At 40.1% G+C, this 15,460-nt stretch overlaps 2 protein-coding genes across 2 annotated transcripts; both read right to left on the reverse strand.

Annotated features, from left to right (window-relative positions):
- Positions 1–1,615: 1,615 nt before the first annotated feature.
- LOC135651681 (protein indeterminate-domain 16-like) lies at positions 1,616–4,326 on the reverse strand. The gene is made up of 3 exons (XM_065171979.1): positions 3,629–4,326; positions 3,147–3,546; positions 1,616–2,449 (listed from the first exon to the last, which is right to left on the reverse strand). The coding sequence occupies exons 1-3, from the start codon at positions 3,726–3,728 to the stop codon at positions 1,783–1,785; spliced, it is 1,167 nt and encodes a 388-aa protein (XP_065028051.1). The 5' UTR covers positions 3,729–4,326; the 3' UTR covers positions 1,616–1,782.
- A 5,539-nt stretch (positions 4,327–9,865) lies between these two features.
- On the reverse strand, positions 9,866–14,302 carry LOC135650360 (protein FAR1-RELATED SEQUENCE 5-like). The gene is made up of 2 exons (XM_065169589.1): positions 14,149–14,302; positions 9,866–12,616 (listed from the first exon to the last, which is right to left on the reverse strand). Exon 2 carries the CDS (start codon positions 12,610–12,612, stop codon positions 10,228–10,230), a length of 2,385 nt encoding a protein of 794 aa, XP_065025661.1. The 5' UTR covers positions 12,613–12,616; positions 14,149–14,302; the 3' UTR covers positions 9,866–10,227.
- Between the last annotated feature and the right edge of the window lie 1,158 nt (positions 14,303–15,460).

Raw genomic sequence — 15,460 nt, forward strand, 5'->3', positions numbered from 1 at the left:
TCTGAGTACTGCAGCGAGTTGTTGCTGTGTCATACTTGTAAGGCTAAGGCTCAGCCGACACAGGTTGATCCACTAGTGTTGACGTGATGCCTGTGTCTCATATGGGAAAAGATACTCTTCCATCAGCTTTTTGCCAGTTGCCACTCTTCCATGTCAGTGACATCTATACATCAGATAAAGAACATGTCTTTGTCTTCTCTAACGTACAATACCGTCGTAATCATAGACTTCGACGCACATAGTACCCTGTAAGGAAACACGAAGCCTTTTGTTTCGAGGAAGACAAGACTTCCAAACCTAAAATAACTCACAGTACTCAAATATTAAAGTGACTCCGCTACTCTCATCTATATCCAAAAAATTAAATAATTAATTTTATTATTTTATAAAATTAATTATAATGAGATTTAAGGTTCGTGGTTTATGATTTTGGATTAAAATTTGGGGTTTTGAATTTATAACATTATTACATATTTATATATGACATTATTATGCAATAAGATATGGAATCAATTCTAGAGTCTCCGATCAGTCAAAGCTTACAATTTATATTTTATATTATGAATTAAATATTTCATTTAATTGACCTTTTCTTTTGTAGGTCCTTAAAGAACCATACAAGGTTTTAGAGTGATTGACTCTTTACGGACGAACATGTAAGGGTGTCGCATGACTTAGATAAAACCAGCTAAATCTGTGACATATGATATGCGATACTTATTGAGGATTTTTTGTTATAATAGATCACTTTGGATCCTTTGTTATACAACTATTTAAAACTTGTAAAATCTTTGTTTATAATTTGCATATATCAAGTGATTGCTAAAATGTCTACTTGTGAGAATTCGAGTTAAATGTTTTTTCTAACCCAATTTCTCTTATACAAGTTCTTAAGAAACCACACGAGATATTAGAGAGGTTGACTATTTATAGACAGACATACAAGGGTGCCGCACGGCCTAGTCAAAACCAGCTAAGTCCATAACATATCTGACACTTCTGTAGACTTTTGATCGCGATGGATTATATTGAATCTTTCGTCGCACAACCATTTAAAGTTTGTGAAATCTATGTTTGTAATTTGTATTACATCAAGTATTTATTGAAATGTCTACGGTGATATTTCGAGTTAAACACTTAGGGAATCATAAAAGACTTCAAGAAGGTTAATACTTTATGAAAGAACACATATGGTACATAGTACAATTTCATTATTTACCTCGTAAATAAATTTTGAATAATTTATAATTTTTCTCTCTCAAAAAAAAAATCTTCTCTAGATATCCTAAAGAGAAGTATTCATCAATCTTACTCTCTAAAATATAAAAATCCATGAGATATTTATTAAATAATCAAACTCTAATTGTCATAATTTTCCCCCCTCCCCGGAGAGCTCTTTCTTATAAAGTACTTTTTTATTAAATAATCAAACTCTAATTATAAAAAAAAATTCTCCTAAGAAAGAGTTCTTTATTGAATAATCAAACTCTAATTATCAGAATTTTTTCCCTCCTAAGAACTCTTTCTGCACAAAAATTTCTTATCCTTATATGGCACTGAAATGCCCTTCAATCACAAAAAGAAAAATCTAATGCTAAAATTGACGAACTTGGACTCAAAAGAAGGATGACTGCTCTCTCGGTAGAGCTCATACGGACCTGCAAATAACTAAGGAAATGTACCATAAAAGAATGACAGAAAGATTTCAATATACAACCCCATACGTTTATTTTGGGCATGAAGACATCACCCAACGTCGATGTAGTGAACAAAGTATTCGGGCTACGTGCTCCAGAACTTTGGTAAGTGGTGACCGACATTAATGTCGTCTCGCTTGATTCCGGTCATGAGCGATGACACACAGCTAGCCGATGGAGGTGAGACCTCGGCGAACGCTGAATCGGGCTTCGGTTGGAACTGCTTCCTGCAAGCATGACAAGTCATCTGGAGCAGCAGTAGGTTCATTTGCTTCCTTGCATGGTCCCTCAAGAGGTAGGCGTTCTGGAGATCTGCTTGCGCCTGCTGCCGGATCCTCCTAGCGTTGGCGAATTCCCTTTCCGCCAGTTCGACTTGCTTCATGGCTTGTTCTCTCGCTTCGCTTGCCATTGCCTGCTCCTGGCGCTCGCAGCCTGCCTTCGACGAGGGACTAATGCTGGCGAGTGCAGTTTCGCTCTCACGAGGGCCGAGAGACAGCTGCAGCTCCGCGGCTTGAGCCCCGTCCGAGACGAGCGTGAGAGAGGAAGTAGGGGAGGAGGTGGCGTGAGATTGGTGGGTATTGGATGTCGGAAGTAACTGGAGCTCGAGGTTGTGGAGGAGGCCAAGGCGGTGGTGGTCGTTTGGCGCCGGAGCACTGGCATTTGTAGCGGCCGACGGAGTCGTGCTCGAGGCAGTCCAGGAGAGGCCACCGGCGCCATTGCAAGAATCTTGGTGCTCTATGAAGCTTTCCACTCTGCAGTAGTTGATCAATAGAAGAAGAAGAAGACATCGATGTCATCAAGTGCTTTTAAGTGTGATGGATGGCTTCGACGCTAGAGAAGAAGACATTAAACCAGTCGATTTATTACGCGTTACAAAGAAGAAGATTGTGAGAGGAGGAGCTTTGAATTCTTGAATATAGAAGCTGGCATTGAATGGTATGGCAGACATTCACATCATCATCATCATCAGCTTCATGAGCACAAGAAGTATTGGGAGGTGTGTGCAGAAGCAATAAAATGATGAGCCTAAATTCACACCCCACAGAAAGCATGGAGAGGCCAAAGAAACCAAATCTCAAAATCTTTTTATCTTCATATATAGTATATAAAGTAAAATCCTCAAAGATCCCTATCTTAACTCCAAGAAATTAAAGTAAGGTTTTCGTGATTAGAGAATTTAGTGTGAGTTTCTGAGATCACTCCTACCACAACCACATTAATTAATGTGAGGAACTAAAACCAAGAACTCAAACTTCGAGTCTTAGTCTTTTTGAGGGTTTTAGCACCCTATAGAGATATCAGTGTTGTCGAGAGAGAGCAAAATATATATGGTAAGTAAAGAACTCAAAGATGGATCTCCCACAAAGAAGAAAAGAAGGAGAATGATCTTTTCCGAGAACTTTCGGATGAGTTTAATTAGTAGCAGATGGGATCGAGTATTGGGCGTACCGAGAGAAGACGCGGCCGCAGTCGCAGGAGTGGCCGCGGGTGCCGCAGGTCTTGAGGTGCGCCTTGTAGTCGGACTGAACGGCGTAGGCCTTGGAGCACTTGGAGCAGACCCACTGCTTGTGGTTGCTGTGTTTCCGCCGGAAGTGCTTCTTGATGCCGACGAGGTCGCCGAGGGCGTGTTGCGGGTCGTGGTGCAGGCAGCTCGGCTCCGGGCACACGAACACCCGCTTCCGCACCGCCGCCGCCTCCCGCTTCAGCAGCTTCCACGGCACCTTGTGCCGCCGCCGGTGCATCTGCAAGTTCTGGTCCCTCTGGAACCCCTGGTTGCAGATCTCGCACACGTACCGCTCCGCCTCCAGCAACGTCCTCGGAGACAGGGACACCACCTCCGCGTCAGGATCTGACACCGTGTTCGCAAGTTGGATCACCACAAACTGTGCGAGGAATGACGACTACAAGTTGTAGCATAAGGGTCACAGTACCTGGAGTGCCTGCAGGCCTTCTTTTTCTCTTGCTGGAACTGCCATCCTCCAAGCAAGAGATGGAAGTATGCGGCGGAGTTTTCTGAGGAGAGCTTAACATTTTTTGCGCTTCTGCTTCCAGACTTGCAATGGGTTTTTGCTTACCTTTGGGATCTAAGTAAGGGTTTGGTGTTTGTCGTAATAGCTCATGATAGAGAAAAGAAGGTATAGTGGGGAAGGGGAATGAAAGAAAAGGCTTGAGAAAGCAAATAAAGAGAGAACAGGGATCTCTCTTCCTCTCCCACTTGCTGTGTTCTTCAGCTCCGGCAGCTTTCTCACAGGGGGTTTACTCCATGAATGTGCTAGGAAGGAGAGGCTTGAGAAACTCGAGAGAGAGAGAGAGAGAGAGAGAGAGAGAGAGAGAGAGAGAGAGAGAGAGAGAGAGATGAGGGGATGAAAGAGGAAGGAGAAAGAACTTCTGAACAGGTCACACTCCTTGAACCCACCAGAGAGGGTTGGGTGGTGACAGAGAACAAACATACTCACAAAGAAACAAAAACATACATGATTTCATTTCATCATTACAATTCCCATCAGCATTTTGCATGAATGAATGCACTTCTGACCCCTCCCTTTCCTTCACTCACCCTTTCATTCCCGCAAAGCATGGATGAATGCTTAAGCCGACAACTCACATTCACCGAAGGCTTTCTTCCTGTCCCAACTTCAAGCAGTCAAACCCTATGCAGTAAACCTTCTTCCACATTTCCTTTCAAGAGAAGGAAGCATCTCTTAGCTAATATGGTTGTACAGACTTCACATAGTTCTTGGCCAAGCTGAGTTATGGGTTTCGTTTCTTTTATCTTTCTGAGAGATCGAACCATGTGTTGGAATCATATCCAACTTTGACAAGGGAAAAGAGGCTCAGCCTCTGCACGCTTGACGGAAGGAATGGTGAGATGACGTGAGGAAGATTCTTCGCACATGTGAAGATGACTGTTGCAGGCCATATTCCATGGAAAGGCTAACTTGGAGTTCAAAACCTAATCATCACTCGCTAAACTAAGCTTCTTTCAGGATCTCATGTGCTGTATTCCCCCATTATAACGCACACCTTCCTTCCTTTTTCTCTCCTTTGCAACACAGCCTCAAGAAAGGCACATGCGTTGTTGCCAACGAGGAGAAGTGTAGGGCTCGAATCTTCACCTAATTAATCATCATGGGCGATGATTAGTCCCCATGTTAGTGGTTACATTGCCAAGGATGTCGAGCACGTATGTTTAATCGACTTAATTCGGCGAGAATTTTTCGACACTTTCCCTTCCAATGGATCATCCCATCATTAACAATCTTGAGGAAGAATCAACGTAACAGGATGTCAAGAATTAAGGGGTTCTTGATTCCATGAAACAACAAGAGGGTGGTGGAGGAAGACCGAGGTGTCGAGAAGTACGGGAAAGAGAGTGGTGAACCGAAGAGAGAGAGAGAGAGAGAGAGAGAGAGAGGGGGTTGGAGACATCCCACTGACCGATTTGATTTAAAGCGACGATCATCACCATCACCATCATCGCCTCCTTCAGGTAAAAAAAAGGGTGGTCAAACCGCACACAAACGCCATCTTCCACTTCGTCCCCAACCTGCCAAAAGAGAAGGAATCGTCCGTGTGTGTGCGCGGGCGCGCGCGCTCCATGTTTCCTTTCACCTCTCGTCTTTCTCTCCGCCGCTGTTCATCCGCACCGCCTTCGTCCTCCCGCTGCAGCGGGAAACCCTGTTACACGACGGGGGACTGTAGTATCAAATCGATAACATTTTTGGTTCGACTTATTGCGCATCAAATATCGATAACATCAGATAATCTGATTATCCAATTTAGAGAACACAAGAAATGATGTATTTGAATGTGTGTATAGGAAGGATTAAAGAATTGCGTAGATTGAAGACTTAATGAAGCCTAACATATATTGCGAGGAATAAGACGAGAAACGCACGTGAGAGTTTACTTCTTTCCATAATTTGGCGTGCCGGCCGTCACGCACTTGCACAAATCTCTCTCTCTCTCTCTCTCTCTCTCTCTCTAAATGGAAAAACTCGTGTGCAACCTATCATAAGCTCAGGTAATATTATAATCTCAACGCCACCTTTCACCTTGTACTTTGTAGTGGATGGATGAGGGGATCAGAACTAATATTTATAAGATGTGGAAGAAAACAAATAGCATTCAAAATAATAGACATTTATTTTGAATATTCACATGGTAAGCTTACATGCGGAATTATTTAACTTAATTATTAATCATCGGTGAGCCACCAATTAGTGATTGAAAATGAGAGCGAGCGATAGAGAGAGAGAGAGAGAGAGAGAGAGCTTTTTCCCATTCCGTTGACGTTTACAGTCTTTCACAGTGTATAATTCACTGCTCCATAATGATATGGTGAGTAGTGATCGCTAATAATGAGTCAAAAGGAATCTAAATGTTATGAACGGAGGGTTCCTCCTCTTCCTTTTTCTCCCTTTGCCATGCTTTCGGTACCTCTCCCTGACCTCTTCTGGCTGACAAGTCCCTTTAGGAACGAGTCCCCATTCCATGTGCCACCATCCTTCTCACTCCTTGGTGGTGGATCACATCGCACGACGGACAAAAAAGATGGAACAAAAAGTGATGTGAGAAGTGTCTCATGGAGTGTTTGTGTGTGTCACACTGGAAAGAGTTGATGATTAAAGGTTCCACAGCAACACAAAAGCTTGTGCATGTTCAGCAAAGACAAACCAAGGTGCTCTGTGGAGTGAAAGAAAAAGGGTTATGGTGTTCTCAAAAAGGATGTTCCTTGTGGAACATTGCTCCATATAATTTATGTGCTCTCCTTCACCCCTTTTTAAGTAATGGCAAGCAAATAATTCATAGAGTATGGCAGGCAGAGCTTATGGTGGGTTTTCTCTTGCCTCGTGGCAAACCTTCACTTGCAAAAGAACACAAGGAACCAAACACGCACCATGTGATCCCTGCATCTTGTTGAAGGCAAAAGCCAAGAAGCCATGGAACCTTTGCCGATGGCTTCATCTTTGTTCCTCAAGGAGCAGCAAACCATGTATCAGAACTCATCTAGCTTCACCAAGCTACCACATTACTCAGAGGCGACGTGAGATTCCTGGGCTTTCTGACACAAACAATATGAAAGCCTGCAGTGTTTCCTAGCTTTTGTTGGTATGCTTATGCTTATGCTTATGCTTCAAATTATTCCCTGTTAAATACTCTGAAATGCCAGAAATAATTTCTCAAGGACATCCATCCAAAAGTGAACCTGCAGAATTAGGGCACTCTGTTGCCTGGTATCAGCTTCTTCTTTGGCCCTGTACATACATGTAAAGCAAGATTTAGCCAACTTCATGAAAACCATCAGGCAAGGGAACATTGTTGTGAATGATTTTTGCGACCATTGCTGAATCATAAATTCAATAAAAATCAAGTTAAACTAATTCCCTCCACTATCAAACTTATATGCCACAAAAACAAGACTTTGATCATAAAGCAGACTCTGATCCACATCAATGCAACGACCAAAGTTTCAGGTGGCTTAAGCCTTTATGAACAGGTTGAGATCAATTGAAGCTGATCTCAAGTTAATTCCATCATGAACTAGTTTGACAGCATGGGCACCACTATTGCACATGGCAGAAAAAAGATTTCAATCTAATATCATCATGAACTAGTTGACAGCATGGACACTGCTATTACACACATGGCAGAAAAAAGGACAATGATGAGGAAAAGAAACCAAGATTTTTAGTCTTCAGCCACTAATTCAGCAAAAATAATCACATCGACATCCAGTATCCAGGACTTGGCAGAATTCCAATTTTATCTGTTACTAGCTGCACAATGAACCAAATATCAATAAAGCACTACACCAAATTGAAGTTTCAGTGCTTTCCACCAAAGCCCCTAGACGCGTGGAATATTGGTTCTAGTCATGTGCATATTAGCACAAGCAGCTTCAAGGTTCAAAAATTAAGGGCATTCTGAGGCTCATCTTTTTTTAAATATCCATCAAACAGTCCTAAACTTCAAATTAAACATCAGCAATCGGTTTGTACCAGATATTATCTATATAAAAAATCATATAGGAAAGATGAGCACATAGTGAAACTATCAAAGGGTATGACTGCACGGCAAGGGCTAAAGTAATCAAACTAATAAAAGAACTAATAACTTATAACAAAAAATTCTTTATCTATTATAATTCTTATTATACTTATCAAACCATGGCATTAGACAGAAAACTACAAAGAGTGTCATTTTACAATCTGATAACATTCTCGGAGAAGGATAGATATTAATCTGGCCACAATAGTAACACTCGATGAGTAAATGAACACATCATCATCATAGTTGAGCTGAATCGTGCAATCAAAACAGTTTTCTATGACAAAACTGAAGTGGGTAATGGAAGATGCAGAAGATTACAGCAAGAATGAGGAATACAAATTAAATTCGTAGAAGAAAAATGAGCCATATCATGACTTTTTACCAACTTCTTAACTGTTTAAAACATGAACCCGAGTAATAAAAAAATAATCATATACAAAAGCACAACAATTTTAAACAGATCATGAAGAGTTCTATTTCATAAAATATTCCTTTCAGAGTTAATTAAGAACTTATCAATTTGACTACATGCAATCCAGGTGTGCATTCATAGTCATTATGAAAACATATCAACTGTCAGGCAGAATGACAAATGAAACTGTAAGCATTTTACTCAGTTACAGGCTTACAGGTAGCTTTATCTTTAAAAATGTCACATGCCTTCCCAATAAATCCGAAAAAAAGAAAACTTACCTACATATCATTTGTTGTTTATGCAAGAACAATCTATAGCTGTACTTGTGGCTTTGGTAAAGCATCAGTCTACAATTGAAAACAGAAAATCCTCACAAGAATATCATATTAAGCAAACATGATGGCTCCAGGTTCAGATCATCTTCTTCACGCAACACATGGATGTCTTTCCATAATAGAAAGATGAAACAAAAGTCACTTGATATCCTGGATGCATTAAACTGTGGCAAGATATAATCAAAAATTAAAATGCCAACATAACATAAGATATTTTCATGAAAATTGGGTTCCTGTACAGCATTTTAGTTGAGCAGGCTCCAAGGAATAATTGATCAACTTCTTACATTATTTCCAAGTCGATTACCATGCGAAATAGAAACATCCAAGCTGCAGGTTCCATTTCCAAACTACAAAGATATTAAAACAGAGAACCCCAAGCCTAAAATGCTTTTCTATTAAGAATAATGAAAAAGTCAATTAGTACCATCAATTTCCAAGCAACTTAAGTATAAATATAATTCACACCTAATTTTCATTAGAAGCATGTTAATATTCATACAGTTGCAAATAACAATTGTTGTCCCTTTTAATTTAAGATCTTATATCTGCTACAATTCAACTTATAATAAAAAACACATGACTATAAATTATTACATTATGATTCTTTGACCAAGCCAAAAAGCTAGCACAAAAAATGAAAAATTACAGTCTCTTTTTCAACAAGACAAAAACATTATTGAGGATCCTTAAAAGTCCAGGTTAAAATAAAGTGCAATAATTTAGCAGAAAACTTAAGGTGAACACTAATAAGAAAATACTCCAAATGTTGCAGGGAGTTTAATCCAGATTCCAAGTAAAAATGAGCAGAGGTTGGGGAACCAAGCTAAAAAATATATGGAGATTATTTAGCAGTTCTAAACTGGCTTGCTTCATGGGATATGAACAAACAAACAATCAAATTAGAAGTACAGAGAGAGAGCAAATCACTTGTAGCAATCAAATGAATGTAAAAATAAAAGAAAAATCCCAGGTCTCTTGAATATTCAAAGTAATGTGACTACTGCTTCTTACATGGTCTGCAATAGCAACAAGTCATATTTCTCAACTGTTTGTGCACATCAACGATAAGGACGCTCACCCAGACCCCACATTGGTGGGAACATCATGCACTGAGTATGCCCCGTGCCCGTGCCCGCGCCCAAACCCCCCACCCCCCCACCCCCTCCCCTTCCCTTCTCTTCCCTTTTCTTTCTTTTTTTTTGTTTACTTGTGTGCAGCAACATGAATTCTTCTGTCCTTGATCTCTTGCTTAAAAGAACCTTTAGATCATATTATTAGATATAATGACTCTTGTCCTTTGTCATGAAGTATTATAACACTAGATTCTCAAGCAGCAGTTACATCACGAAACAGATAACATATGAAGAAAACAAGGCTATAATTTCTTGCTAATAGACATTAAGGAATAAAATAATATACAAATATTGCTGATAATGCACAATTTAAAAAGAAAGTCAATTTAAAGATCAGCACTTCCTTCTGAACAAAAGAAACAAATGGAAAAAGGAAAACAGGGATGGTTTCAGAGACAAATATCAGTACTTCTAGAAACAGGTTATGTACAGGCATCTGTAAGGAAATAGGCTAAGGAAGAGATAAAAGATCAGAGAAAGCAAAATTAGATAAATAACTTCAAATTAAAATTCTAGACCTAATAATACAAGTATGCCAGGGCTGCAGCAGTTTCATATGGCTCCACTTCATGACTAGAAGACAGCCCTCCTCACATTGTACATTGACTGACAATACTCTTCTTTGCAGCCAATACCTGGGCGAAACCTATCTGAAGTGCACTCTTTGCTACTGTATAAACGTCTTCAGAGGTTGAACCCTCCTTTGCATATTTCACAGCATCACGATAAAGTTCATTGTACCGAACACACTCGTCCAATACAAAGCCATTCTTGGCATCTTTTGTCCACCTCTTCAATATGTAACAGTCTGGAAGTGCACGAACATCAACTGTTAAAAAGACCCTCAATATATGCCTACACAAGATACCAGCTGTCTCAAACTTGCAGCAGCTACAGTTTGTTCTTTTGTTTGAGAAATCATAAGTCACAATAAATGTTGTAGAGACATCCTCATCTTTCGTAACACTATACTTGCTAACTAAGCCATCCTCAATTTTCTCGACAAAATAACCTAGTGATTCAACAAATTCCTCCTGAAATACATCGAATATTGTTCGTGTATATATGTCTGCTACTTGTTTCAACATGTTGGATGGAGTTCTCAAAATTGGTCGGGTATAAGATGTAGCTAAATCTTCTAAGGCCTCCCTTTCATACCAACCTGTCATTGCTTGTTCAAGCAAAGAAGCAAGCACTAACAAAGATGTTTTTGTATTGAAGTACTTCTCAAAAAAACTGATCAGGCTTTCAGGTTTTTGACTTGCTGAAATTTCTGCTGTAAATGCATCTTTCAGATAAACAGGGACCCATTTTTGTCGAATGCTAAACAAAAATTTTAGCCATGAGTTATCACCAAGGTCATACTTCTCAAGGATAACCATCCAATTCGACTCAAATATATCAGTTGTTTCAGACTTATCTAAACACTTTTCAAACTCCTGTTTGAAAGTATTACGTGTCACATAAACATCGGACAATCTTTCATTGCATTTATTTAATACATGCCGTTTGCAAAATCTGTGACGTGTCTCAGGGAACACCCTAGAAATCGCTGATCCAATAGCCTCATGATAGTCAGTGCTAAGAGAAACTGGATGGCGTCCACACATTGCTATGATCCAGTTTTCCAGAAGCCAAACAAATGAAGCTTCTGATTCATCAGTAAGCAAGGCGAATCCAAAATTTACAGACTGCAAATGATGATTCACACCGGTGAACATAACAAATGGAACCATGTTCTTATTCTCCTTAAATGATGTGTCAACTGTCACAGCATCACCAAAACAATAGTAGGCCATCTTAGCTTTTGCATCAGCCCAGAATGCATGGGACAGACAATTGTTTTTGTCAACTTGAAACGCATAGTAGAATGTGGGATTTTCAGCTTGCGTCCTTTTGAAATACTCCAAAAGACTTTGAGTGTCTTCCAAACCAAAGACAGTCGGGCTTATGTCTCTTGCCTCAGTCATAAAGTCATTGTCACTTGAGGGAATATTGCTTAAGTCCCCAAATTTTCCAAGATGTGTTTTTGTATTAGGAGTTACTGACTTTTCACGATTAAGTGCACCACTTTTAGCAAGGACGACTACTTCACTATCGGATTGGATATAATGCACTTTGCTTGGTGCAACTGCCAGATCATGAGTGTGCTCCAAAATAAGCTTTGAAACAATCCATTTACCATAATCTTTTTTAATTACCTCAAACATGGCCTTGCAACCTTCTCGTGTAGGAGTCCGGTTTCTCTTTTTCTTGCTCTCATCATAACTGTCTTCATGTGGAGTAAAACCCTCTTTAGTACACACGAAACGACGCATAACAAAGGTTTCATCCCTTGTTGAGCGACGAGATAGTCTGATTCGGACATCAAATCCAACACGACTAGCATAGGCATAATAGAATGTCTGTGCAGCTTCATGTGATGGGAACTCCATGCCCAGGTAAGGATCTGCATTACCATATGCCTCTGGTGCAACATAAAGGACCCTACTGGGTGCTGCCACCACATGATTGTGCTCCTTCACAAGCTTAGTAACCACCCATCTGCCATAGTATTTTTGTATTACTTCAATCATAGCATTGCAACCTTCTCTAATAGTTGCACGCTTTCTCTTCTTCTTACCATCATCAAATTTCCCTTTTCTTAAATGGAAGCCCTCTTTGGAACACACGAATCGTCGCATAATGATGGACTCATCATTTCTTGAACGCCGAGACTTGCTGATACGTACAGAGAACCCCACACGACTAGCATATGCCATATAGAACAACTTTGCAGACTCTTCTGATTCGAATTCCATACCAACAAAAGGCTCAGAATTCTCTGAGTTCTGTTGATGGGAGGAAAAGAGATTCCCTGCATCAGCCAACTGATTGCTGACATCAAATGCCATGTGATGTTCAATGTTGTCATCATTGAGGTCCACATTGTTATCTTTAAGTGATTCCTCATCCTCACTTGAGGTAGTCTCCATGGACCTGAAAAATTATCATACCGAAAAAATTTAAAGCAATCAACACAACTTTGAGCAGAATAACAAAGAAGGGAACCAGCTACCAAGATTTCATAGATAAGACAATAAAGAGCAAAAAGTCCACATGTTATTTATCCACCCATTTTGTTCCTTCTTGGTCAATAACTATGAAAAATAGCAACATGCAATTGATAACAATAATACACGTGCAATATTGATAACGATAATTCAATTGGTCAACAACTATGAAGAGTGAGACAGTTCATGATAATACATGTGCAATATTGAATTTGTTGCAAAACTGATGCAAAATGGTATTAACCTTTGAAGGAATCAGTGGATAAAAGGTAGTCAATGTCGATGCGAACACTAAAATATACATTGGCACAATAGAAGATAAACCTGTCCACACACAGAATTTGTGTGTCAAACTAACTGATGTATAAATTGATTATTGCCTCCCAAATTAATCCCAATGCACAAATGAACTATAACAACTCTGGACAAATGAAAAAAAAAAACCTCCAGATGCTTATAGTTTACCAAGAAAAAAATTGTCCACAGCTTTCACTTTGATAACCCTATCCCGGGCTATTACTTAGGAGCCAACAAAATATTCATCCATAATCAAAGGAACTGCACAGACCTGGACAGTTCACAATTGACATAAGCCACTTCAGAAACCGAGAAACATATAAGCCTCACACATCTCAGAAGACATGTTGCCGAGAGATGCAAAATGGTAACCAAAACTCCATGAAAGAGCATTTAACAAGGTCAACCGTCATCATAAAAATCCCTGATCCAACCATTCAGAGGTTTCACTAATCTACATCACCAGTCATTCCCTGTGAATGCCTGGCTCTAAATTTAATGCAGCACTTTATATATCCTCCTAACTACTTAGAATGTCTATAGATTACTGATTGGGTGTGTTTGCAGGGAATATACACATAATACATAAATCGGATAATAATATATTAGAGAAGATACTTTCTCTATAGTTAACAAAATACACAGAAAATGATGCCCAAATGATAGTTGAACATATTAAGGACCCATTTCAACATGAGATAAAAATAATTGTTTTGCTTATGCTTGGATGAGCACTGTGTCTTTTTCTTTTCTGATAGGTTGCTGAGGCCGTCAATGATATCAACCTTTAGCGAGAACTACGAAATTCAGCACCCATATAGAACATGAGAAACATTAGAGGAAAAAAGAAAAAAAATATCGGTGATAGGTGTCGGTAAAAAGATTCGACTAGTACGAGAAGAACCGCTTCCCCTTAAAACGAAGAAACAAACAACAAAAGAAAACATTTCAATGGTAAAGAAACAAAAAAGATTCATACTGACGCGGATTAGAGTGGAAAAGCAAGAGATGATGCCAGAGAAATCGTGGTAACATCCCCTCTCGAATCTTCCACTCACCCTCTCCATTCTCTACCTCGGCGACACCCCAGCCTCACATAAAGAAGTTGCACGGCAAGACGATCGTTAGAGATAGAGAAAGGGGGGAAGGAGGTGGGCGTACCGGCAGGACAAACTTTGAACCGCGGAGGCCAAGGGGGCCGCCGGAGATCCACGCGCCGCCGTTGCCGGGGCCGGCGAGAGGTGCAGGCGAGTGCAGGAGGAGCCCTAGCCAACTACAAACTTAAGATCCCGAACTCCATCGGCCGCTACCGCAACTTCTGTTCCGAACCCGAACGAAACCACGCCTAATTTATTATCGGTCGCTTCAATGAACCGGTCCATCGCGCTGCAACCAGTGGCCTTGCCCAGCCCAAACCGGACCTAGACAGCCGGCTCGATAACGCGGCTCGGGCGTCAGACCGGTTAATACTCGTACATGGCTCCAACGAATCATCTCGAGCCCATTTAGGTACTCGAACCCAGCCCGATTCTGATTTGGACATCCATTTTTTATAAATATTATCTCAAAATAAATTAAGCGAAAAATTAATGAGCAAATTTTCGAATAAAATCTCAAATTTTGAGAATTTTTGAAGCACCCATTTCCAAAACTTTTTACCACTCTTGTACACGTATCTTTATTAAATATATCATCATCTCTATCCACGCTCTTGTCTCCTTATACCATCCTTATTTCTATTGATTTTTATTGGATCCTTTCTTGTGTGTTTTGTACTCGTCGTTCTTGCTTGCGATGTAAGCAGCTAGCATTGTCGCCCTCACCTCCTTGTATTGCCCCTATTGAACCAATGCCTTACCTTGAGCGTCTTCACCCACATTACAAACAACCAATACTATTGCCCTATCTCCCCTCTCGTCTACTCGTTGAAGCTACTTTTGTCTGTATGAATTTCGTTAACCCTCATTGAACTTGTCCTTGCCTTATCGTGTGTTTTGTTTTCATCGTTCTCGCTCGCAATATAAGTAGCCAGCGTTATCGCTCTTGCTTGCCTGCATTGCCCCTATTGAACTGGTGCATTGCCTTTAGCGTCCTTGCCCACATCATGGACAACCAACATTGTTACCCTACCTCCCCTCTCATTTACGTGTTGGAGCCACTTTTGTCTTTATGAATCCCGCTAACTCTCGTTGAACTTGCTCTTATCTTTGTGAAACCCCATTGGTCTTTGTCGAGCTTGTCCCATCTCACTCTCACCCGTAGTACAATTGGCTAAGGCTTGACTATTAACAATGGAGCCCAGAATTGAAGCATAAGGGCAAAATTATTATTCATGAAAAAAATACTTTGATAATTTTTAAGAATTAGCGCATTTCGAGAAAATTTCTCAATACTAAGATCTTTTCTTATAATTCGTTGAAAATGAAAGATCCCTGTAGCCATCATAAATGATATTAACTTAGTTTATGTTACT

The sequence above is a fragment of the Musa acuminata genome, chromosome BXJ3-10, assembly GCF_036884655.1.
Source record: "Musa acuminata AAA Group cultivar baxijiao chromosome BXJ3-10, Cavendish_Baxijiao_AAA, whole genome shotgun sequence".
NCBI lineage: Eukaryota > Viridiplantae > Streptophyta > Magnoliopsida > Zingiberales > Musaceae > Musa > Musa acuminata.

Coding starts and splice junctions, on each gene's coding strand:
- LOC135650360 (XM_065169589.1), bottom strand. CDS start 12,612: ATGGAGACTACCTCAAGTGAGGATGAGGAATCACTTAAAGATAACAAT.
- LOC135651681 (XM_065171979.1), bottom strand. CDS start 3,728: ATGTTAAGCTCTCCTCAGAAAACTCCGCCGCATACTTCCATCTCTTGC. Junction 3,547..3,628: donor AAGGCCTGCAGGCACTCCAG/GTACTGTGACCC, acceptor ACACGGTGTCAG/ATCCTGACGCGGAGGTGGTG. Junction 2,450..3,146: donor TGCGGCCGCGTCTTCTCTCG/GTACGCCCAATA, acceptor CAACTACTGCAG/AGTGGAAAGCTTCATAGAGC.